The sequence below is a fragment of the Meleagris gallopavo genome, chromosome 3 (genome assembly GCF_905368555.1).
Source record: "Meleagris gallopavo chromosome 3, MGAL_WU_HG_1.1, whole genome shotgun sequence".
NCBI lineage: Eukaryota > Metazoa > Chordata > Aves > Galliformes > Phasianidae > Meleagris > Meleagris gallopavo.
The window spans coordinates 73,353,553-73,379,491 of NC_139406.1; the positions used below are offsets into that span (position 1 = coordinate 73,353,553).

Here is a 25,939-nt window from a genome sequence, read left to right on the forward strand (position 1 = left end):
CCAAGAATGTTGCCAAATAGATACATGGTAGCCCTTCTTAGTGAAAATGCCATTGATTGGTACGTGCTTACTGTCCTTTTTATTATTGCTTAGCAGTCTGTCTATCCATTTTCTTTGAATATATTTTTCAAGATATAAGTACATATGCACAGTTCTTTCTTTCAATATTTACCCCAGTGGGAAAGCTGAATCTGTGAAAAGTGATGTGTGGATAACAAGATCAGGGCTGACCGTTTTTCAGTTTAAGTATAGTATAATACATCTATACCTTTAATAAAATACGTGTTTAGATTCCGTGTGGATAGGAAAAAGCCAAATTTCTGTAATATTTTTTTTAGTTTAAATACTTGGGCTCCTTTTTCTGAAGCTATTTTCATGTTCCTGGATCTTCTATTAACATGTTTGTAGAACAGCAAACTCTACAGTTGTCATCAGATAAAGCAGAATATCATAACTTAAAATCATCAAAGGATTATTCTTTTAGTGGAAGTTTGAACAAGTAAAAGTGCTTGGAACCATAATAACTGGAAAGTTTATTTTGGATCCAAAGCTGATACTTGCTTAGCCCTAACTCTGGCTTGCTAATGATAGAATATTGCATGACGATTTTGTGCTTTGGAGTTGTGGTAAGCTATTAGTATTTGAGTGAAAAGACTTTCGTACTTTACTGTAGAAAGTTGCTTTTATTATTTAGCTGTTGTAGGATTTATAAATATGCAGCCTTGAAGTCTTCTTGGCAGCTACACCATGTAGGAGATTAATACTCACTTTTCACGTGTTCTTCAAACTAATAGTTGCTAGAATTGTGAAGCCATATAAACACAATTATTTTTAATTGGTTGCAAATACTGGATTCCAGTGAGAAAAATGAAGGATCTGTATTTAAAGCAAATGAATTAATGACTAATCTTGTAATGAATGCCAGCTAAGTAAGAGTGTAATTATTGCATATAAAACGTAGCCAGCTATTCCACATGCCTTTAAATATCCTTGAAATTATTTGAAAAAATGAGTCTGTTTCCTGAAATTATTGAAAATAATATTTTCTTTGAGGCACATAACTTATACAAATTTCAGTCAAAGTGAAACATTGACTGTAATAACATTAAGGATGAGATTTAGTAAAGCTCTTTGAACAGCATTCTTTTTATTCTTGGGTCCAGTAGAGACTTTGTGACTTATAACAATTGCAGCTATGAGCAGTTTTATTTGTATTCAGCAGTTAGGAGATGAGGTGATTTCTTAACATGGTTACTTACAAAGAACTGTCAAAAAATAAAATTCTTCATTACTAAATAAAGGCTTATTTAAATGAACTTTGCTTAGGGAAAAAGCAGGAATACTGCATAACACAGTGTTTCAAGAGGTCTAAGAAAAATGCAACTGATCCTTGTTATATTCATTTCTGTGTACAGGCAGCCTGCTCATTCAGTTCTTGCAGTCATGTGCTTAACTTTTACTTTTGCATCTCTTTTATTTTTTGTTTTACTTGAAAACATGAATTTCTGACCTGTTTAAATTCTAGTGGACAGTGCTATCTGAGTCAGCTGCAAACGGTCATGTTGGGTTGGACAAACTTGTATGTTGGGGGCTAAGCATAACACCTACCTGAGATATGTAACAATAGATCTTCAACAATAGATCTAAAGCTCCCTGAAAAAGACATCAGCCTTTCTGACGAGAGAATATGATGGATGATGATTAGTGTGGAGAGGGGCCATTTTCCAGGAGACAGCTTTATGAGTGTTACCTAGTAGGTCATCTTCAACACCCCTAATTGGTTTAAAATGGCTATAAAATGTGGGTTGGGGAAATTAATCTCATTGTGTTGCCATCGTGAAAGGCTGCAGAGGTTCTTGCGTAACCTTTCCCTCTTTGTTGTGCTTGTGCATAACTGTGGACTGTCACTTGTTTGGTTTGCTCTCTTCCATCTACTTCACGGTTATGAAAGCCTAATTCTTTTGCAGGGTATGTATTTAATAGTTCTCTCTATAGAGCAATGTTTTCTTCTTTTAAAATATGAACTAAAATACTCAATTTATTCCAGTAACTAAATACTTTCCTTTTTATATGACCGAGATCTTTAAGTCATTATGCTTTTTTAGGTTTATGCATTAGTAAAAGCTTAGAGCAATATGCTTTGGTTAACATTTTGAAAGTAGAAGAGAAAATACTGCTTGTTTCATAGGTTTATCATTAGCGTACGTTACTTAGCATGTGTAGGCCTTGACATAATAGAAATGAAAATAGAGGGTGATACTGTTTCAAGAATTTGTAATAATTCCTTCTCTTTAACACATGAATGTGTTCAGTATTGGCAAAAGAACACGTTGCTACCAAAACTGAAATAAGATCCTTGAAACAGAAAGGATGTTGCCATGGAAAAATGAAGTAACACTCAGCACAGCTGCGAAGCATTAATGAATAGGATATTTTTTTAAAAGATCATTTGTGTTTGGTGTGGCTTGGAGGGTCCCAACCAGATGGTTTCCATGAACAGGATCTGACCCCCAGCTTCAGGACTTCTTACTGGCAGATTACTTCATTTTCTTTCCCTTGGATTGTCAGATCCTTACATTAATGCAAGATTTACTGTTGCAGATTTATATTCAGCTACATAAATCAGTCACATTTTACATTAAATTCACAATTTTAGACACACAGTTTAACAGTTATTTAAAAAGTGTAAAAAGATTTATATGATAGCTTTAATATATGCTATTGATGTCGTTTAATTTTAAGATATTTAAACAACGTATATTTTAAAGCACTTTCTGATTGGTGAAGCAAGCTGTAGCACACATTCTCTCTTTTTGTCCAGTGTTTTATTCTACCCTTTCAGGTGCAGTCTTCCATTCCTTCAGTGGAACTTGTTATTAATCGGGTGTTCAGATTCTGTCAGACAAAAAAGAAGAACCACTGATGTTGGTAGTGTTGTATAAGCAGAACCTGCCTTCGAGAAGTTCAGCAGGTGCAATTCAAATGCTCAAATTTGCACGTAATAGGCCCTTGAGCATTCAAGTTGATAATTTCTTATACAGTTACAATAATTGCATGACTTGCCCTAAAATGTGGAATTTTGTCTTATATTCATTGTGCTGGCTTCTGAAATGCTGCAGTAATGTTTTGCAAATTACATTTACTCATATAAAACTTCAAATGAAACATAAATATGCGAACTCTGTCTGTAAGTAAATCTGTAATATTACAGATTGGCACTTAATGCTATCATAGGCCATGAATTTTGGTATGGTTTATAACTCTCATGCAATCATCTGAAAATGAATACCAAAATATCCATGCATGCAAATTTTCCTCAAACATCTGAAAGGGGTGGAACTATTGTGATTTCACTTCAGTCTTCTTGATGTAGTGAAGTACAATAAAACACAAATGGTCTGAAGAACTTGTCAATGATACCAAGTTGTACTGAACTGCAAATAAGTGTAAAAACTCTGAGTACTGAGATCTCTTCTCAAGAGTACTCTGTAAAACATCTCCTGTAGATCCTGCTGCTGGTCGTGTGATGAAGTATTGCTTCTCTCCAAGCTGGTGGAATTTTTGAATTAATATAACCACATGGTTTGTTTATGCAGGCAGCATTTGATATTAGTCATCACGAAAAAAAAATATATATATATGGGTGATCTATTATAAACTGTTTTCTCAGTAAGTGCACTGATAAAACAAAAATTATACTGATCATAACTTATTTAGTCATCTATTTATCATTATCCCACAATGGTTTGACCTGCAACTAATTACTAATAGACCAGAAAGTCATCTAATGTGTCACTGTAAAAATCTTTGCAAATTGACGTGACTAATTCACCAGTTAAAAAAAAAAAAGAAAATCCAAATCTATTACATCTGTAAGAATACACTGTTCCTTTTCATCTGATATAAATAAAGTATGCTCTGTAACCTTGGATCAATAAACTACTTATCAAAGATGTAATTAACTTCATTTTACAACTCAAACAGCTCTAAAATGAGAAACAAACACAGCCTTCATGTAACAATGTATTTATTTTTGCAAAATTCTACTTATATTTTTCTGCAGTGAATTCTTGTCAGTTCGTGTAAGCAAAAGGGCACAAATATGCTGAAATAAAGATGAATATCTGTCTTCTCACAAGGCTGGCAAAGTACTTACGGTGCTGAGAAATTTCAGTTCTATTACAAATCACTATTGCAGTCTCAAAGGATTAATAGCCTTAAGGAAAGGTGGTATGGTGTACAAACCTTGGTTATCAGTTTTAAGCTACTATGTCAAATTGGAGATTTGTTACGTAAGTTTACCACAAACAAGTGTTCTCTTATCACAATTACAAATAACATCTTGTATCCAATATTTTATACGCTAGACTTTTCCGAACTATTGTGAAGAAGTGAACTGAATCATAGTTTGTGCTTGCTTAACAAAGCATTCAAGTGTGCAGGCTGTTAGGGCTATTTGATATCCAGGTGCAGAATACTACTTGTATGAGCCAAGACTGTAACATTCTGCAGCTTATACTTCCTCTGCATTAACAAATCGTGATGAGCTCAGTTCTACATTTGTACTCATTTAGTTGCTGGAAGATCAAAAAGAGATAACAGTGAATGGTAAGAAATTTTTCAGAGTCACAGCATTGTTTGAAAATAAAGAACAATAAGTTCATATGGAATCAAGTGTGCTACTTCTGATTGCACTTAAAAGCTGAACTTTATTCATTTATCTTTTTCTTTATATACCATTTATTAATTTTAAACTTAGTTTTACGCTAATGTTAATATTTTTTTCTAGTTTGCCTAATTAAACTTTTTGTACCTACTCCTTATTCTTGACTGCAAATTAGAAACAGAATTACCCACTCTTGCTAACAAAAGATGATGTATTGCCAGAAGAGGGGGACTTTCTAGTTCAGTCATGCTTCCTGTCAAAAGATAGGTACGTTGGTTTACATGGCAACACATTTTTGATGAAATTACAGGCCAGACTGACTCTTTTCTTCCCACTATTCCATAAATCAATGATTAATTGCTAGTTTTAACATTGTTACAAGTACATAGTATTTTTAAACCTTTTGTATCATCCTTCCTCTTAATTCTTCTTAAAATAAAGAGCATTTAAAATCATCTGTGATAGTTGAGTAGCTTCAGATTTTGTACCAAAATGAATGATAATATGTTTCTGAGAAATCTTTCTTGACTTTGTTTTTTCAGCTTGAAGTGCAGTCATGTTGTGTATTCCTTCCAAATGACAGCCTGCCTTCTCCAAGTACCATTGTATCAGGCGACATTCCTGGGACCGTCCGAAGCTGGTACCATGGGCAGGCCACTATGCCTGGCACACTTGTTGTCTGCTTGCCCCAGATAAAGATTATGAGCGCTGGCCACAAGCATATGGAACCATTGCAGGAAATCCCATTTGTTGTTCTGAGACCCATCCTTGAAGAAGGTAATGCAATAAATTAAAAAAAAAAACTTATTAATGTTATCTTCATTTATTTTTGAAACTTGTAATGTTGTGTTTTTTTAGCAGTATGTTATGTATTATCGATGACCAAGAATAGTAATGACAGTCTTTGCCTCATGAAGATAAAAAAAAAAAAAGTGAAATTCATTTATGAGTTAAAAGTCGTTCTGTGATATGCTTTGTGTGTTTGGTGAAGCAAGAAAAATACCAGAAAAGCAATTTCTACCTATGTTGGTTTTGCCATTCATATTATTGCATAGTCAGAAGCACTTGGTTTTTCACATGTTGGGGCAATGCATTGTGAATTCCAGGACAGAATGGAGGCAGGTTGCGAAAAATATCTCCTACCACTTTTACTGGGGGAAAAAGTGTCTTGAATCTAATATTCAAACTGAGACAAGAAAAGAAATTCATACTTAAAGAAGTCTGTCAGATTGATGAGACTTTAGTGGTCATCATGATAAACTTGTCATGTAGTGAGTTGTGTTTGTAAGCATTGTAGCAAGGTTTTTGTAGGAATTTAAGAGAAAAATTGAGAAGGTTGTTTGAATATTTATGGATGGTTGCTCTTGTGCATAGGGTGAAGACGAGAATAAGTCTGATAATTTTGCTTTTTTGCAAAATTAGTATTTGATAGAGGTTTGCATTGTGTGCCTATGTGAGGGTTGAATCAACTTCTAATATTGTGCAATTGATTGAGAAATATGTGGGATGAGCTTTAAAGGACTTAGGAAGTGACAAGAAGATGGTTATATTTAGTGTGGTTGTATAAGAAATTGAGTCCTTAGATATGATCGATGTAAAGGCATATGGATTTGCAGTAGTATTCTGAAGGAACACTAATCTGAATCTTGTTCTCCTTATATTCATATATAAAAAAAAAAAGCATATTGGAAAAAGATAAAACAAATATCCACAACAGTTTTGAGTCTTGGTGTTTAGGTATATTTTAATGTCATCCATGATATCTAGCCTTAGAACCAAGTCTAAAAAGTCATGAACATATTACTGCACAGTTAATTTGTTATTGTATTCACGTAATATATTTTTCTGAAAGAATAGTTGCTCTTTTGTGTATTTGTTAAAAGGTGAAGAGAGGGAAATGCAGCGGTTACATTTTTTGTGACAGCATTTTCTGGTAAAAATTACTGTTTTGTGCATGCAAGTTGCAGAAACAGAAATTGTTATAAAGGATATGCTGTAAAAAATTGAGTCAGAAGTATATTCAAGGTTTACTCCCCTTCTGCATCTGAAATTTTTTGGATTTATAGGTGTTTTCCTCTTCCTTTTGTTCTACCACTTACATTGGACTTTTCTCCTCCCTCCTATGTTTTATCTTAACTCAGCAACAGAAACAAAACTTCAGCTTTTATAATACCAAAATTCATATCAGAGGTGTGCAAAATGCTGCCAGCGGGGAAAAAAAGAGAAAGAGAAGGGTAATATGTCTTTCTTCCTCGTCACTTACTTTCAGTAAAACAATCTAATTTGCTGATAACAGTGACAGATAAAAGATAAATAAATTTAACCAAAGTCTTTTGTTTGTTTCAAGCTGATGATGTAATTTAAAACATTTATGAAAGTAAGAAGTCACTTGAATTTTGTCAAACTCAGATTTGAGGGAAAGATCCTAGTGAGAGAAAAGAATCTCCCTGGTTGGGATAAAGCCTATGGTAAGGAATTTATTTGTGTGTGGCTTTCTACTCTGGGAATAATGCCAAACAGAAGTTCTCACAATCTTGATATTTTTGATTCTCTAATGGATATGTTGACTTCTCCTGTGCCAGAATTCCCCCTTAAAGAGACTGTTGCAAAGTTTTGAAAAATCTCATAAGCCACTTTCTTTGTTTCTTGCAATGCAGAAGAAAATAATCTTTATGGACTTCCGTTGGGAAAGTCTTTAATTTCTTTTCTGTCTTTGAACAGGACTTAAGGGATGTGGTAACATGTTTTAGCAATGAAAACTCTGAAATGGTATTTATCCAACCTTGCTTTTCCTGAATGATACTTTTGAATCATTCATCTGTAAAATAGATATGAAGGACTTGTTTGCAAGGATGCATTGTTAATTGTAAGAAAGCAGTGCACTCACTCACTCATCTTTCTTTTCACGTGAAAAACTAAAAGAGGAAAAGGGAGCATAGTCACGCTGTCGTGGGGATATTACAGCCTACTCACAAAGACTTACTGACCTCGAGATGTCAACATATTGTAAAAATAGCTTGTCCAAAGTTCCACAATCGGGTCTTTCCATTTGTTTTCAGAGTTTTCAGTTAATTGTAGTTTGTAAAGATACTTAATAGACGAACATTATAGTAGTACTTTGATTTGGAAACCTAACTTAGCTCAGTCATACGAAGTAGCATATGATTAGAAATGGATATATCTGTGTAAAGAATGAGATATTCTGTGGAATTTTTGTTGCATAAATGCTACTTAATAAGTTCAAAAAAATTTAATTTACATTAAGTATTACCTTTATAGTCAATAAGTCAATGTGATGCGAAAATTTTTGTTCCAATTATTGTCTGTGAGGTAGTATCACTGAAGAAATTAAGATACTTAGAAAGGAGAAATCAAGTAGTTAGAAACTTAGTTTTAAGAGCAAGACTGAAGTGTTTAGGAAAGTACTTGAAATGGGCTGTAACTTTCTCTGGATGTTGGTGCGCATCTAACTTTGGCTACTTACAGTTCTACGTATTTGTCTTCTGAATTTTTTTGGTATCATATTTAAAATGTTCTGATAAAAAAGGAATTGAATACATGAAGGGAATTTAAAGTTATATTTGCTGGTAACACTGAGTTTTGGAGTAATAACGAGTACATTTTTTGCATCTATGAAGTCTTCCTGCATGTAGAAATTTTCATTTTGATTATTTTAATTTGGAATATTTTCCTGACTTCCACTCATGATTTTTAAACCAGTGTTCATTGGTTTTCTCAACTTGTTTCACGTTGAAACAAAACAAACAAAAAACAAACAAGCAAAAAAAACCCTATTATTTTATAATCCTTAACTGGCGCATGTAAAACGTTCTCCTCCAGTAACTTCTATTGAATCAGTCTTTGTAAAAAAAAAAAAAAAAAAAAAAAAAAAAAAAAAAACAAACACCAAAAAATGGTGAATTTAGGTAAGATACAGTAAAATAAAATATAGAAAAAAGGTGTTCAAAATACCTGAAAATTGTTCCTGCAATTGCTAGGTGTTGCATTAACATTGTCATATGGATAGCAGCATACTGATGGTCATTGAAATCACTGTATTTCAAACATTTAAATATGAAGGCAGTCCCTGAGAGATGGCTTTTGTTTGTGAAATATGACAAAATTATATAACTTCACAGATGTTTTGTAGCATATGCTTAAACTCAGAAAGTTGTCAGCATCTTGGAGGGTAGTAGAAAATTAGAACTTCTAATGCTAGTGTGTGAATTTATTTTAATGATGTATATTGATCGTAAACTACTGCACTAAAATAGAAGCGCATTGATTTCAACGTGAATAAAAAGGCAATGTAAATGTTAATAGTAGTATGTTGGCTGTTTTGAGAAAACTTGTCTTGCAGTAGATTAAAATAATGCTGTGCTTCAGTGTAAAAACTGGAAAATAATTTCTGCAAATTATAAGATTAATATATAATTAAGATATTCGGCCTGTTTTTAATAGTAAACTTTTTGACATTCAAATAATGCTATTTCAGTTTATACTCAATGTCAACATCTTAAACAAACAAGTTATCTCTTATGGGTAATAACTTTCTAAAGTTAGCTTTCACATTTTAGTGGCGTTCTTCAGTATCTGGATAGCAGTGAAGCTCTACTTAAACAACTTGTTAATACTGTCTTCATATGTGTGAGATCTCAAATAGCTGGGCTTAAGTTGATGAAGCGTGTGTGTTTGTGCTTTTGTTTGAAGTCTGTGGAACTAAGTCTCATCTGCTGAAATTAGCTCTGAACTTGGACAAAGCTCTCAGTGCTTTCAACTGTGTGCAACTAATATATGCAGTCATATAAATCTGCTTTCTTATTGCATGACTGGGAGTAAGCAGAGTAAGTACAATACTAAACTAACAAGTGATAATTACCGTATCCTTTTTTATTCAAACATTGCATGTTGCATGCAAATGTAAGTTTATTGGAAATCCCTGCAAATACTTCATTGTGGATAAAGAAAGAGAGCTGGAGACAGAGGAATGAAGATACTTTCTAAAGATTCCAAAGGATACCTTTAGCAAGTATGTGAATAGACCCAGAACATACTTACTTTCGTGGTCTCTCTCCTACCATTACTAACTTTAAACAAGCAATTTATCTTTTGTACAGCTGTCAACATTATATACACTGTGTTGTGTACAATTGCCACTTCTGCAACATGGTTTTTAAAATAAAGAGAGTGTCATATAAAAGTGAGAGAAAACATATAATAAAATCATTAGTAGTTAAGCACTAGGGTTGCTCTGAAAGTAATGTCTCCTACTTTGTTATGTCGACCCACAGTGTCAGAGGCGGATGTTGGTGGAATGGCAGTAGAGGTTGAGCCTTCCCACCAATATTCTGTTACATGTTGTTGCTGCGTGACAGATAGCAACAGAGGGGCAGTCTGACGAAATGGTACCTGACATGAAGGCGTATGTGAAGCAAAGGTGTGCCGCTCAGTTCCTCCATGCAGAAAAAAGTTGCACCCACTGATATTCATTGACACTTCCTGAATGTTTATGGAGACCAAACTGTGGATGTGAGTGCAGGTTGGCAGTGGGTGGTGCATTTCAGCAGCAGAGACAGTGACATGAAAGACAAGCCATGTTCTGGATGGCCATGCACAACTACCAGATGACAAAATGAAGAACATCTCCATCAGCTTATCCACACATATCAGCTAATGGTGGTGAATGTGTTGAAACACAGTGTTTTGTAGCTGAGATTTTTTTCTATCAAATAGTGTTGTTATGCTCTTTGGATCTGTTTTAGTTTCCATAGAAATAAATAGGAGGCATTACTTTCAGAGTAACCTACATACATTTATGAATATTGTATCTCATGCCTATCAAAAGACATAATGAGCATTACACCTAGCTAAATAAATACATTAAATAATTGCCAGTGAAAATCCTTGCACATAGCAAAAACTTTATATCAAATATATTGCGAAAGTAGTTCTGTTAGTAGAACAGGAGTCTTAAAGTAGCATTTATAAATTTAATATGTTATCAAAACAGTTGAAGTATGTTAATGAACACATTTTCAAGTTTTTCAAATCAGTGGTTGTCTTTGGAGAAATTAAAAATAAGGATGTATACAAGCTGTAGGTGAGTAACTAACCAGAATCTTGAACTACGCTGGGAGTCTTTCATGTATATATTCTTACTGTTAAGAGTTGGGTGAGCTCTGGCTCCACTGAAGGTAGTATAAGTTTTACCTACAATTTTTCAGCCTAAATGAATCACAGCAATTAGGTGGCAAAACAGTAGTTCACATGGAAAGGAAGATTAGACAGGCAGAGAAAACATCTAGAAAGTGCAGCACTGGCTCTTCATTCCTACTAAGAAATGAGCTTTGAAATAAAACCTCTAAACAGTGTTGCTCTTAACGTTTAACACTTTAAATTACTGAAGTAGTTTCATAAAGCCAACCTACAAAACGAATGCATGTAAGTAACTATCATTTTTTTTTAACAAATAAGCAAACTCAAGTAGAACCACAAAACAAGTATTTTATCAAGGAACAGCTCTAGTATTATAGAATGTCACAGTGTATGGAACTGAGAAAGATAATTGATGAAAATAAGGGGGAATTTTATAGGTGTAAATACAGTGTATTTGCTATAATATTCATCATAATGTGATTTCTGTACATCTGATAAAATGTGATTTGTGTTTTTCTTTTAAGGTAGACACTGTATACTGTGTGAAATAGTTAACATCCCTCTTTGGAGATCCTTTTTAATCCATGAGATATAGCCAGTGTGCTGTGACTACTGTAATGGTCACAAAGAAATGCAAAGGTTATGTGTCATAGTCAGAAACACGTCATTAGAGTTGACTTTGCATTTGAATTTTTTTCGATTACAATTAATATTTTGTAATTCTTGGCTGATGGAATTTGGAAAAAATACAGATTACTAGCTACTTTTAAATTTATAATCTGAAACATTTCCAAAATGTTTTCAAGTTCCTTTGGCTAAGCTGAATTCTTCAGTATGTCATAGCTTCAAAATAAACTACTGAAGTTTTCAGTTTTCTTAGGATGAGATACACAGATGAGATGTTTAGATATTTCAGTTTATTTATTATTCTGTGAGAACCAGTGTAAATCTGCATTTATCTGCAATCTCTTGTTCTGATTCTCAAAACTGACTTCCTATTGAAGGTTCAGAAGCTGGGCATCAACTCTCATTCAAGTGGGGTCAAAAAAGCCCAAATTCCTCAGCAGAAAGTCTGATGAATGGAAGTAGGAAAGTTTATGTAGAGTAAAAAAAAAAAATAATCTAAAATAATTGCTATGCTCGTATTTCTATATAGCAAAAACCTGTATCTGTGGTTTCACGTGAAATGAGAATTAGCCACATCTTTTGTTGCCTCATGGCCTAGATAGTCATATAGATCCGTACTGTCCTCCTGATTTCCTTTGCATATAATGCAAATTAGAAGTTGTCACCCCAAAGGTATTACTGAAAGCTGAAGGCAGCAGTTATTATAACAACTAGGTTCATCTGTTGCTGTTTTGTTTTCCAGCCATACTGGGTTAATCTAGTCAGAGCTGGACAGATGTGATCCAAGTTTCATGTGCTGATCTGTGCACGGGATAAGCACAACCGTATGGCACCTCTCTGTTGAGGTGCGAGCTGTGAATCAGAGGAAAAACATGTATAAGCTAAAGAATAATGTAAGGAACTGTTTCGGCTTCCCCATATGCTGAAATAAGTGAAGAGTGAAGCATCAGAAAGCTCCTCAGTTTAAGGAAAAATAAACCAATGTACATTCTTTAAAGACTGTTGAACACACTTGTTCTCAGGTTGTGGTTAAAACCCACACTATTTAATTGTCAAAAAGTTATATAGCTCTTGTTAGACTTTAAGGTGTAGAATAGAATTGGTGGTTGAATTGTGCTTTGATGGTTCAGGGCTAATTTGATGTTCTTTGACAGCAATTGCTGACTTCTAAGTAGGTTAAGGATAAGGCCTTTACCAAGTTTTAAAAAAAGCTTTCTATTATTTATGATGACAATTTTAACTGTTTTCCCTTCTTTGTCATCATTAGGTGATGCTTTTCCATGGACCGTATGTCTGCATCATTTCAGTATGTATACTCTTCTTGGACAACAGATGACGCTTAATTTAGTGGAACCAATGGGCTGTACTTCTACTTTAGCTGTTACATCACAGAAACTGCTTGCTTCGGGGCCAGAATCCAGGCATTCATTTGTCGTCTGCCTTCACGTTGACCTGGAGTCCCTTGAAATAAAATGCTCAAACCCTCAGGTTGGTAAATTTAATTGATTTATGAAGGGAAATTTAAAATAACTTGATTTAAGTACAATTGTTCTGCATTTTCAGGAAGAGATTCTCTTTTTTTTTCTCTTCTCTTTTTTTTTTTTTTTTTTTTTTTTAACTGGGCCATCAAATCAAGGTGCTTAGATTAAGATTTGCTTTGAAGCTCTCTCAAGTTTTGTTTTAATTCAAACTCTTCTCAAAATGTAATAGCTACAGTATAAATGCATCTTTTGGTTGATGGAATGAAATGAATTGCAGATGTACCATTAAATGCTACAGTGCTTTTGTGCTGTCACTGTGGATTCTTATATTGAAATGGTTTAATGTAATTTTTTTCACCGTATTCTCATCAAGTAAGCACTTCTTTGAACATAAAATGTTTTTAGGGAAGCAGTTTTTTCCTTTGGTATGGAAAAAATATGAACGTGTGAAAATAAGTTTAGACCTGATATGCTTATTAGAAGAGATTGTTGTATTTTCAGAAAGTGCACCCTGTACTTTACTGAGTTGGATGAAATTTACTGTAATCAAATAATATATTATGCTAGATTTTGGGTGTTCCTTACAGCAAATTGAATAACACTTTTGTGACAGTTGAATGATTGAACAACAGTGGTGTTGGAAATAATTCTCTTGTTCATGAAGATGGCAAGTATGCTTAGGTCTGAGTAGAGCTCCGCATTCACTTGCTGTCTGCCATTAGATTTAATGTTACCCATTAGATTTTTCAAAGGACATCATACACAAAATGGTAAGTTTATTTAATAGAAAGAAGGGAGAAGAACACAAAGTATTATTTTTATCTGATACACAGCACATCATGTTTATAAAGATTTGTGGGCCTATGGCCTGAGAGTGCTGAAACTGTGATCGCTGGTGTATTTTTAATGTTGTCTCTTGGGTATACTTATTACAATATGCTCCCCAGTCACATGCTGTTTTTCCTTTTCTTCGTTCGATGTTCTATGAATGAAGCAAGTGTACACATTAATTTTATCCTCAATGTGTGGTCTCCTACTCCATTCACTGACTTTCATCCAACTTACTTCTGACTCACTTGCTATATGCCATTGTCTTCTCTAAAAGATGAGTTCATATTCACTAGTAAAAGGGTTGGATAGAGTGAGATTGCTCGCTGGACATGGCAAATTAAATTTTGAAACTGAACAGCGTGAACATGGTCTACTCAAACTTGTAAATCAGTTTGACAGGTGTGATTGCACATATTAAAGGTTGTCACTGTGTTATAAATATGGAAATAGAGGACAGAATTATGATTTTGCTGACAATTACACTTCTTATATTCAAGACTTCTTGAAGCTTTACTGTGTAACTTTGTGGTTTTTTCATTATGTTAAATGAATTAGTATGCAGGAATTTTATATACTGTGAAAATTGGTCTCATTCTATACTAACCAAACTATGCACATTTCATCTGGATATTGCAACTATACAGATTTGTAAGTATTTTGAAGTGTTTATAAAGCAAAATGGTTTTCTGCATTTGATTGATGTGCTCTCACTGGAATTCCAGCAAATTGTCTGATCAATCCTGATTTCTTTTAATTCTCAAAATTCTTACTCATAGTGAATATGCAGAATGCATTATTTGTATTAAATTTATGAGTTAAATGGCCATGTTTAATGGAAGCCTTATCTGAATTTGAATCACTCATTAGAAGGGAAAGAGAATAAGGAAAGCACATTTTCAAGTATTCTAGAGTGTGTTCAAATAATTTGTTTTGTAAACTGTAGCAAAACATTTGCTCTAAGAACATAAATTGTAAGTTTCATGTAAATCATAAGATCATGCATTTAGTGACATGTTAAAATGCTGTACACTGGAGTATCAGACCAAATAGACCAAATATTGTTGTCGTAAATGATGTTCTTGTACACTAGAGTGTACAAGTTATTCATTAACTGAAGTTTTATAATGACCAAAAAGATGTGGGCAAATTGAGTTTAATTAAGGTCTTTGAGCGGTCCTTTTATCCTTGTTTTACTTATGCAACAGGAGAAAGACAGACAATCTTTTTTAAGCAGATAACCAAGAACAGAAAATGGAAAATACACTCACATAAACAACATTTTGTATTTCTAAAATCACCTTAGAGTAACTATGAAATTTGATTATTTAGAATGTCAAGCTGTATTTTCTCTGCAAATGACAGCTTTAAATTAGGTGATACTTGGTGAATTTGTTAAGCAGTAGCAAAGGTGAAGTACTTTACTGTATGACTACTATGATTTAATGTGAAACTTTGTTCTGATGGTCACATTGCTGCAAAGTCAATAATTTCATATGCAAAATTGTCAAGATGTTGCCTTTTGCTGTACTGCTCTCAATTTTATAGTAACATGTTTTAAGAATAAAATGCTGTAACATACTGAACTTCACAGATTTTGCCAAGTAGCCAGTGGGGTCTTATTGAGTTATGTGTGGTTTTGCTGCAGAGGGGTTGGAAGCAGTGAGAGAGGAAAACTTTTCTTAACAAATATTGACAGAATTATTCCTATTTTTATCATACAATTTTTCTTCTCTTGAACAGGGATTTCTAAACATACTTATATACTTAATGCTGTGCTCCAAAATACTTCTAAAGAAGAGAATCCTTACACTTACATTTGATCTCATATAATGATGAATGGATTTTCAAAACATCAAAATTCACTTGAATAAATGTGAATGAACCAACAAGATTAGCAGAAATACATTTCAATGAGTAACAGGCACTGGGATAAAACTAAGTGTATTAAAATTAAAATACAAAGACACAGCTTCAGCTCCTTATCTGAAGATTTTGAATATTATTTACATAAAAATGGCATTTTTTTAATTTTAAGGAGGTTTTGAAGTGAGGTGTTTTTGTAGTTCCTTCTTTTTAACATATCTCTATCAAAATCACCTCTTTTTGTTAAAGTATGCTTTTCTTCTTTGTGAACTGGTCACTTTGTGTCTGATTTCAGGTGGTAAAGTTCATTAGGTTCATATTAATTAATAGGCTTATTGGTTGTTGGCAGTGTCTGAAAGCTGCTGTTTTAGAATGGCTGCAAGGATTCTGGCCTCAAAAATTAGAAAAAAAAAAATCTCTTTGACAACCTACGTAATTGTTAATTTTAACGATTATAGCTGTTGCAATCCCAGTAAGGTCTAAACTATTCAGTGTTGGATTAACTGATGACAAACCTCTTCAGACTGTAAACAAGCATGCATGTAAACACAGAAGTTGCATTATTTCTTCCTTTGTTTTATTTTGGGACTTTAGCAACAGTAGCATAATTAAATTTCTCAAAACTCTGTTTCCTATGGGGAAGCACAGCTTAAATTATCCTTTGGTCTCTTGACCAATAAATATTGTGAGGGAGAGGAGGCTGCAAACATGTATGATTTGTATTTGTGTCTGTATCCTATTAATTTTCTAGAGATTGTTTTGCCAGTAAAGTGTCAACACCAGTTCATGTTATATTACTGAATCAATCAAATTGACATTATTAGTTGATCTTCCTGAGGTACATAAAAGACTCTCAAGAAAACTTGAAAAATTTGAATTAATAATTTAATAACTACCGCTGCATATTAGAACATTAGAGAATTAAACCTTTTAAAGAAAAGCTAAATGAAGTTTTTGTTGTAAGTGAAACAGCAGCTTCATTGTCTGTAGATTGCACCGTGTATGAAGACCAAAATAAGTACTGAGAAGTTTATCTCCTTTAGGGAAAAAATTCTGTCAAAGGAGTATATGACCTGCTCAGTGTAAGCCTTGAAACTTCAAAAGAAAATCCAAGATGAACTAAAAAGGATTTTATAAAATGCCAGCACGTCACCTCCTAGGAAAGGACTGCAGCATATTCTTTGAGACTTCATCACACACTCTCACGCACAAAATCAAGTGCTGTTTTATATCAAATGTAGATTGACAGCAGTGTTTTTCTGCATCTGTTCTGCCCACATAAGAAGCCAGCTTCATAGAGTAGATGTGTCCTGAGGCTTAAAGTTCTTAAAACTATGACAATTTCCATTTTTTATAATGTCAAGTTGAGTATGGTATCCAGCTGTGGATCTGCTTGTATGTTGTTTGCAGTTTTCCCTGAGCTTGTTTTATACCATATATTACAGTATGTTGTCATAGAAATTCCATGATTAATTCTTATTTACAAAAACTTGTACAAATATCTTAGAACAGAGTCAAACAATATGCAAGTTAAACAGTATGTTTTCTGAATATTGGAAGGACATACGCCAAGAGACTATTAAGTTTAATAGCGGATGTTCTTCCTAAAACAAAGAACATTTTCATGTGATGCATGGGATCAGCATTTTAATACCAGTTAAATTAATATTTTTTTGCACATAAGAAATATGCCTGAAATTGCTTGTATTTAATTGTTAAAATTTGTTAATAAAGGTTTTACAAGACTAGATTGGTTATGTTTTTATGGACTACAGACTGGAATATTAGACAAAGAGCTGATTTTTTTAAATCAAAATCACTATATTGTAAATGCTGCTAATTATTATATTTGCAATGTACATGCTCATTAGAGCAGTTCTGAGCATTTAAATTCCACTACATTTTAAGAACCAGTTAGAGGGCTTTGATTTTGATCATCTTCCTTTAGCTCATTAAGAAATGCTTCCTTTATTTTTTTTTTTCTTTCAGGTGCAACTTCTATATGAACTGGCTGAGATCACAAGCAAAGTTTGGAATAAAATTCAGAGGAGAGGAATTCTCTACCAGTCTTCTGTTTACACTGAAACCATGACAGGACCTGCTCCTCCTAGCTCTCCAGTTAAAAGTAGTGTTGGTACTGTTCCAGCCGATACCAGCACATACAGCCCATCAGTTGACATTGGCACCACTACAGAGGTAACTTTTCTTAAAAAATGCGTCACGTGAATAATGATTTACAAAATGTGAGGTAGGTACAAGTGGAAAGGATCAAGATAGAGCAGCGGTCTATCTTGACCGCTGGTCCTTATGGAAAATAGCTTTACCCTGATCACTTTGCGAACTCAATTTGGTGGAAGAAGAATGATTGCAGTGTTTCTCCTGTTGTTGTGGTTTAACCTGGCAGGTGACTGAGCACCACACAGTTCCTGTCCTTTTTCCATTCCCTCCCAGCTCTTTGGGTGATTCACTGAGAATGGCCTTGGCTCTGTACAATACTGCTTAGCAGCAACTATAAACATTGATGTGTTATCAACATTGCTATCAACCAAAACACATGATCATACCAGACACTATGAAGAAAACAATTCCATCCCAACTGAAATTAAAACACCTATGTTTTTTATTTGTCTAAATTTTCTTGGAAAAAAAGGAATATTAATTCTTAGAAGAAAGTTACAGTTTGTATTTTCAGGCAAGAAGCATAGGGTGTTTTTGAAGTCCAGAATTTTTAGAACAGTAACTGGTGTTTTTGAAGTACCTTTAGTACGTGTACTGCTTGTGGGTCATTCTCAGTAACAATCAGCCTGTTGTGTTGAAGCCAGTTGAGATAAGCATGAGATGGTGCCAGGAGAGGCACTGGGGATGTGGAGATTCCCAGGGCGGGCAATGTCAGTTACCCAGTAGTCCACTCACACCAGATCCACCCAGGTATTGATATATTCTACATGTGAGCTGCTTCTGGAGTTCTGCTGCTTCCCTTGTCTCAGCAGACCCTTGTCTCAGGGGTGTGTTTGGAACGCTGTTATAGGAGGACTTCGGTATTCAGAATATTTGGTATTCAGGCCATTCGTCTTTATGTCTTTCTGCTTCCTTAATTTGCAGTACTGTGTAACTGCCTGAAGCAAACTGGTACCTGATCTTAATCACTGCGTGTGCTTAAGATTGTAAAATGTTATTTTGAGTCATGTGAGTTCTGCTTCTTTCACACAGGGAGGAAAGAAGGCTAATGCAATGTTAAACTTAATCCATGACTATCATGACCCCATCAGCTAGATGATGCATTAGAATGGGCGGTCACAGGAGGCTGTGTAAGTGAACAGGCCACATATATGTGATTTTCTTAGTACCTTCTGACAGTCTTAAGTGGCTCTGGCATAGATCTGTAAATGCATAAGATGAGTTGAAGGTATATCAATAGTTTATTAAATGTATGCAGTGCTTAATTCTTAACATAAAGCTCAAAGAATCAGAATTGTTTGAGTTGGAAGGGACCTCTAAAGGTCATCTGATCTGACTCCCTGCAGTGAACAGGGACACCTACAGCTAGATCAAGTTGCTCAGAGCCCCTCCAGCCTGACCTCGAATTGCTGGGAGACTTCTGAAGGCGGGTAGATTTCTGAGACTAGTTTCGTTCTTAGGAATAAACACAGTGATTTGGGAATTCCTTGTAGTTCCAGGACACAGGCAGATGCCTGGCAATTTGAATTCTCTCTGCAATTATAGTTCAACAACATTTGGCCAAGATTTCTTTAACTCTGTGAGTGGCTTGTAGTAATTCCAGGTTTTGGAGAGAATGAAACAGTGATTTCTAGTGCTTACTTCATCATAAGCATGATGTGCACATACATACAAGTAATTCACTAAAAGATGTTAAAGCTAGAGCTTCAGTTCTAATCACATTTCACTAAAATACTCATTTCTGAATTATTTGTCTTGCCTATGTTTTGTTGTATTCCTATGTACATGTGATCTCTATAGTGAAAAATCTTGTCATAGATAAAAAAAAAATTGAAGGTAAGCAGCAGTAGTAGGAAAGAAATATGGCTGCAAGAATAGTATTTCTTTTTACCCACCGAAATTTCTTCCTCATTAAAATCAGAAACCACCAGCTTATAAATAACGATTTGGTTTTGATTCTCTATATAGACAGCGATATTTTGAGTACGTGCTGTACTTAGAGCATTCGTTGATACTGATTCAGTAATTGTTTTAACCCATATGTTACCAGGATTGTTTTGACAGTATGTGTTTGAGTTCAGCATTCATATTCTTCTACTTGCAAAATATTGTTCATCACATATTTCATTTTCTTCCTTTTCTCAACAAATATTATATTCTAGCTAAATAAATCTTCTCCTGATCTGAATGAAGTTTGGTGAATTAGCTAACAAACTAAGATTTGTTTTCAGTCTTTTCTACTCTGAAGCTGCGATTTCTATCTCCGTCTTCTTAGAAGAGGAACTTGATTAAAACACGTGGCATTAATATTTAATTATATTTTATTTATTTATTTATTTATTTATTTATTTATTTATTTATTTATTTATTGCAATAAGGGACCTAGAGTTGACGAAGTGTTTTACATGCAAGATTTGAACATTGCTTCAAAAGGAATGTATCATAATGCTAGATAGTATAAGTAAATTAAAAATGATATTAGTTAAGACAGAAAAGAAGAAAAAAAAGATAAAAACAGGAGAAAAACTTTGCTTGAATCCTCACTGTTCATATGGCTGAAAGACTGACATAGGAATAGAGCTCATGTCCATCATCTCCATTTAGAACCCTCAGCCCAAGGTCCTCTGTCTGTGGCTGGGGCAGAAAAGCAGTCCAGAAAGAGGAGGGAGAAACATACTTGGAGAACTGGCAAGAAATAATGAAAGGAGCCACACTGTCTTCTCACTGTTCTTTTCTCACTCCTTTAGATAATATAAATTAAATAATGGGTAACTTAATCATTGGCAGTATTTGTACAATACGTTTTCTTCTGTGGCTGTTGGCTGTTTCTGAACCTATTAAATATATTTCCTAGTACAAAAGTATCGTTAAGATTTTAATTAGTGCCGTTGCTCATGTTTGGTTCCTTGAGATAAGGATTGTTGGGAAGTGAAAAATATGTGTATTTGAAACTTAGCTAATGTTTTCCCTTGCTGTTTTTGTTTGTTTGTTTGTCACTTAGTTTCCTTGTTTCCTTTTGCAAGCTTACTTATAATCACCATACTTTCCTTTATGTACTGTAATCAGGAAATCTGAGTTCTTTCTTCAGTGAGGGTAGAATAAAAAGATGACAGCCTGGTCATTTCTGCTGTCTTCAGCTATACTCTGGAATGCTTTGTTTTGCTGTAAGCCTTAGTCATAATATGAATGGACTTTATGTGAATTTATTTTCAAATGTGCACAGTCTGCCATATGCATCTTACAGAGTACGGAGTCCTCTTCCGTACTTCAAGTACTATGCAGACCAGTATGGAAAATATGATCTGTTCTCTTTGTACTCTTTAAAATTCCAGTATTGCTTACTGATAGAGGCATATTTTGGTTGTTAGAAATTTGAAGGCACTTTATTTTCGCTTGTACTTAGTAGTAGTGTTGGAAGGAAGTTAGGTCTGTGTTGTTTCAATTAATAGATACAACCCTGTATTTGTAAATTATAACTTGTTTTCAGACTACTGTAAGAAAAGTATTTTCCATAGGGAGAATGGAGGGAGTAAAATATAAAAATGGAGTGCATCACTCACAGCTGCAGCTTGCAGCTACGTAACTTTATAGCCATATAACAGCAATGAAGCATATGGCGTAATTAATATGTATTTTACAGGTCTGACATAGGGACATTTTCCAAGAGTTGGGGAAATCTTTTTTATGTTTTATTTATCAGTTTGTATTTTGTTTTTATACTCCTACACTTTTTTATTTTAAAACTTTGATATCTGACTAACAAAATACTTTGCTATGATAAGTAGTATCTTTTTTTAAACATTGGAGGTTTTATGATTGATGTTACTTTGTTCTTTGGGAGACAAATTTGTTGGTTTTTTTTTTTAATTTCACTGCAACAGATTTGCTATAGATGAATAAGAAGAAAATTAACTCTCACTACTATTTGTATTAAAGACAGCAAAAGAAGTAATTTGTTTATATGGTCTGTGGATGATTTATATTTCAAGCTGTTTGTAATTTTTTCCATGCTGACAGGTTGATAGTGAATACCACGCTCCTACATGGATAAAGCTACGTAACTCACTGAATTTTACTCTGAGTGGTGGTAGGAAGAGACGCATCATCGAGGCTTAAGTACTGGAGGGATGGAAACAGTTAATCATTTTTACCATCCCTCCTTTGGAACAGCAAGAGCAAAGGTAGTACAGACTACAACAGGCCACTTGTTACTGTTTACTTAAGTACAAACAGTGGTAGAAGTGTTTAGTCCTTGGGGAAACTCAGTGATTGAGCAAGAACGCAGAAGTTATTTTGATAAGGCATAGCAGTGGTGTGGCCAAACTGTGATCATCCATGAGCTTTAGGCAGGCCAAGGATGAAGGCCTCACATGTTTGGTTCTTCCTGATGAACAAAGATAAATTCTGCTAAGAAAATAAACTTGGTATATTGGTCAATTTGCAACAATTGGCGAAAGAATTAAATTGTGTATTTTAGGACTTGGCATGAGAAGTTGTGGGAAAATAACTCAGTGTTTCTGACTCTGGCTTGATTTTTCTGTAGATCTGGAAACAGAGCAGAAAATTAATGCATAAACATATTTAACAATACCACGCTGGGTGCTGAAAATCCAAAAAGAAAATTGAAACTGCATGAGAAACAAGATCACTGTCTTTTCAATTCTGTTTTAGTTTTCAGTGCAAAAAAAAAAAAAAAATTCTAAGAATTTGAGCTTATTAAATAAACAAAACCAAAAACAAGTTAGTGCAGCTCGTTGTTTTTTCCCTGTGACTCTGCCCAATGGTTTTGGATGCAGTACCATTAACATAAATTTAAGAAGAAATGAATCCTTTTTCCACTTCTCAAAGGATAATCATGTAGCAGCTTCTGCCTCTGGAGAAGCCATCTGTATTGCTTTTGCTACTGACAGAGAGAATGGGCCAATTCAACTCTCTAGGTATGCTTGAATGGTAGAAAAACATGTGGATAACACATTGATATTGAACTGTTGAAGGAGGAGATAGGAGCCAGTAACCTTTGACAGAGACATGGTGATGAGCAGCTGGGGCTGTCTGTCGATAAGCTCTTCAGCTGGCACAGCTGCAAACAGAAGAGGTTATCTCTGCAGGCCTCAGCTTAATGCAGTTTTAGCTCTGTCATCAAGCTGGCTTGTGCAAGCAACAGAACACACAAGTGACATGGAATGCCAGATGGGCACGCAGTAACCCAAGTACAGAATTGGGGTACAAAGCTAAGTACAATTGAGTTGAGGCCCTGCTTGGGACCTGCAGGCCCTGTGGTCAAACAAGCTGTAAAACCGAACAACTGAAAGTCCAGGTGTCAGACCTCCCACTTACTCCGCTGTGAAAACAGTCCCTGGTGCTTTGATTCTGGCCAGAAGTTCACAGTTATTTTACTTCTGATAATGCTAACTTTGCAGATCAAGATGCTTATTTTTTTCCATGCTGCTGTTGTATAGAATCATAGAGTGGCTTGGGTTGGAAGGGATGTCAAGGATCATTAGTTTCCAACCCCCTGCCACAGGCAGGGTTGGCAACCGCTACATCAAGTACTAGATCAGGCTGCCCAGTTACCCACCCAGCCTGGCCTTTAACACATGCAGGGATGGGGCATCCACAACAGCCTCCACTTCACTCTTAGATGTGAAAACCTGGTTTACTTTTTCAAGTTCACATGCCTGTAGAGGAAATTTTGTTCTACATCTATACATCTATGTGCTACAGCATTTGAATCATTACATCTACCTTACATGCTACAGAAATTCATGTCAGAAATATTTGCAAATCAGACAGTCATAAGGACAAACATGTCTGGATTCATGCCAGCACAAGCGCAGCTGCAGCAGTACTAATGGAAACTGCAAACACCTTGGCCTCTTCTCCTCACCTCTGCATTTTTTGATAATAGGATGTCACAGATAGAGCACGTTCCAAATCATTATGTACGTAGAAAAGAAGAAAGCAGTTTTCAATGATGCCTGAGCCTGTAGCTTTGTTTTTGTTGTTTTTAAATAAACTTCACAGTTGTAATGGATTTGGACATTCATAGGGAACGTGTCCCCTAAAACTCAGTGTTTGCTACTTTTAAACATTCCTGAGTTAATTTTTCTTGTACATGTCTGGGTTTATGCTATATAGATGCAGTTCTTCAAGAATCTCACAAATATTGTTAAAAGCAACATTGTGCCAGAATTATCAACTGGCTAATACTTCATGAACTGTAGTACATCAATTAACATCTAGTGAAAAATAAGCTAAAAGAAAGTGTGGGAAAATGATTGCTTCAGTTTTTTACAGAGTAGTTATCTATATTGTCAAACCACTAAACAAAAACAGCTTTTTGTGGAGAAAAAAAAAAGTTAACAAAGTACATGAAACATCTGAGCACATAACATTGTGCAAATAGAAGGAAAAAATTATAAAATGTAAAACTTTCCATGGTAGCAGTATGTATTTGCTGTCAACCACACCACTTTAAATTTAATTTACTATTGTTTTCTTCTTTTTTAACTATCAGAAATGTAGAGATCTGCCAAAATTTTGGGAACTAAATTGATTTTCATAAAACAAGCCTTTTGGAACATGGCCAGTGAGAGAATGGATGTATGTATAGGGGGAAGAGGAAGCTCTCTCTCCTACTCCCTCCATCACAGTTGCTAAGTTACAATGTGGCAAATTAAATATGCCAGCAATACAAAAGAGAATGTAAAAAATGCTTCAAATTAAAAAAAAAGAAAAGAAAAATGCATAATGAATTTATAAAGTGAAAAAAAACAGACCAGCAAATCACTCCACAGCAAAGCAATACTGGCTTGATCTTTGACTTGACCAAAAACAAAGATATTAAATAAGGTTTAAATAGTATGGTTCCTCCCCTTCCTTGACCTCTCATCAACGACCTAGACGATGGCATTGAGTGCACTCAGAGCAAGTTTGTGGATGACACCAAGCTGAGCAGTGCAGTCGATACATTGGAAGGAAGGGAAGCCATCCCGAGGGACCTGGACAGGCTGGAGAAATGGGCCCATGAAAACCTAATGAGGTTCATTAAGGCCAAGTGCAGGGTGCTGCACATGGGTCAGGGCAATCCCAGGTATTTATACAAGCTAGGGGAAGATCTCCTTGAGAGCAGCCCTGTGGTGAAGAACTTGGGGGTCCTGGTAGACGAGAAGAAATCCTGTAGTTAAACTGTAGGCCTGAGTTGTTTAGAAATGGGATCTATCAATATAAAAGCTCCCATATGAGCTATTTGTTTTGGGATGAGTTCTATACATCTACAAAATAGATTACTAACAGAATTTCCATACTCACAGTCTTAGACTGCAGAATGAGTCAAGTCATGTCAGATTTTAGATTTTGCTACTGAATTTTTTTTTTTTTCCAGTGCTGATGTGAATGCATTTATAGGTTTTTTTGCCTGTCAGGTTAAAGTTGATTCAGTCAAACTGTGCAGTGCCTTCTGTGTAGGCTTTGATTGCAGGATGTCTTCTGCATAAATCATCATGGTTATTCATTAGATAAATCTCAGAATTCCCAAGTATGTAGTTCATTGTGATTCATAATCCTCAAAACAAAACCTTCATTAAAATTTTGTGTGTTTATTGATCTGTAGATCTTAGAAACAACTTGATCTCAAGGAATCAAGGTGGCAATACATTTCTCTTTCCCATTTGTGCTTGAATAATGAAGGAAACTTGCAACACTTAGTGGGGTTGGAAGACCAGATGCTGATGGATTTTTAGTGGCTTCTGGTTGACATTAGTGACCTATGTGCCCATTGCATTGAGCTGAAGAGTTGTAAATCTAAGAACTAACGAGCAATTATATGTTTGCATCTTTTTTTCTCTCTGGTTGCATTAATTTCTGGCAAAGGAAAGATCTGGTGAAGTCATCTTGTTAGTAAATTTTTCAGTTGTCCCATGAAGAATTATCAGAAGTTAAGTGCTGATCTCTGATAGGCCTTTCTAACAAGTTCTTCAGTGCATCTTTTGTATGTCTCTTTTTCTCTCATATGTCTTTCATATGTCTCTTTTTCTGAAAATATAAGCTCTTGTTTGTTGAGCCTTTAGTATTCTAGGGAATGAGCAAAAATTATTGATGGCTCAGAAGCTTCTACAAGCTCATTTATCAAGATATC

The 25,939-nt window shown here is 34.7% G+C and overlaps 1 protein-coding gene across 6 annotated transcripts in view; it reads left to right on the forward strand.

Annotated features, from left to right (window-relative positions):
* VPS13B (vacuolar protein sorting 13 homolog B) overlaps positions 1 to 25,939 on the forward strand; it is a 411,892-nt gene that overhangs the window by 208,529 nt on the left and 177,424 nt on the right. For all 6 annotated transcript variants that reach the window (XM_010709173.4, XM_010709170.4, XM_019614165.3 and 3 more), the window contains 3 exons: positions 5,209 to 5,443; positions 12,717 to 12,937; positions 17,614 to 17,820. In XM_010709173.4, coding sequence (XP_010707475.2) covers positions 5,209 to 5,443; positions 12,717 to 12,937; positions 17,614 to 17,820 — 663 coding nt within the window. The remainder of the gene's footprint in view (positions 1 to 5,208; positions 5,444 to 12,716; positions 12,938 to 17,613; positions 17,821 to 25,939) is intronic.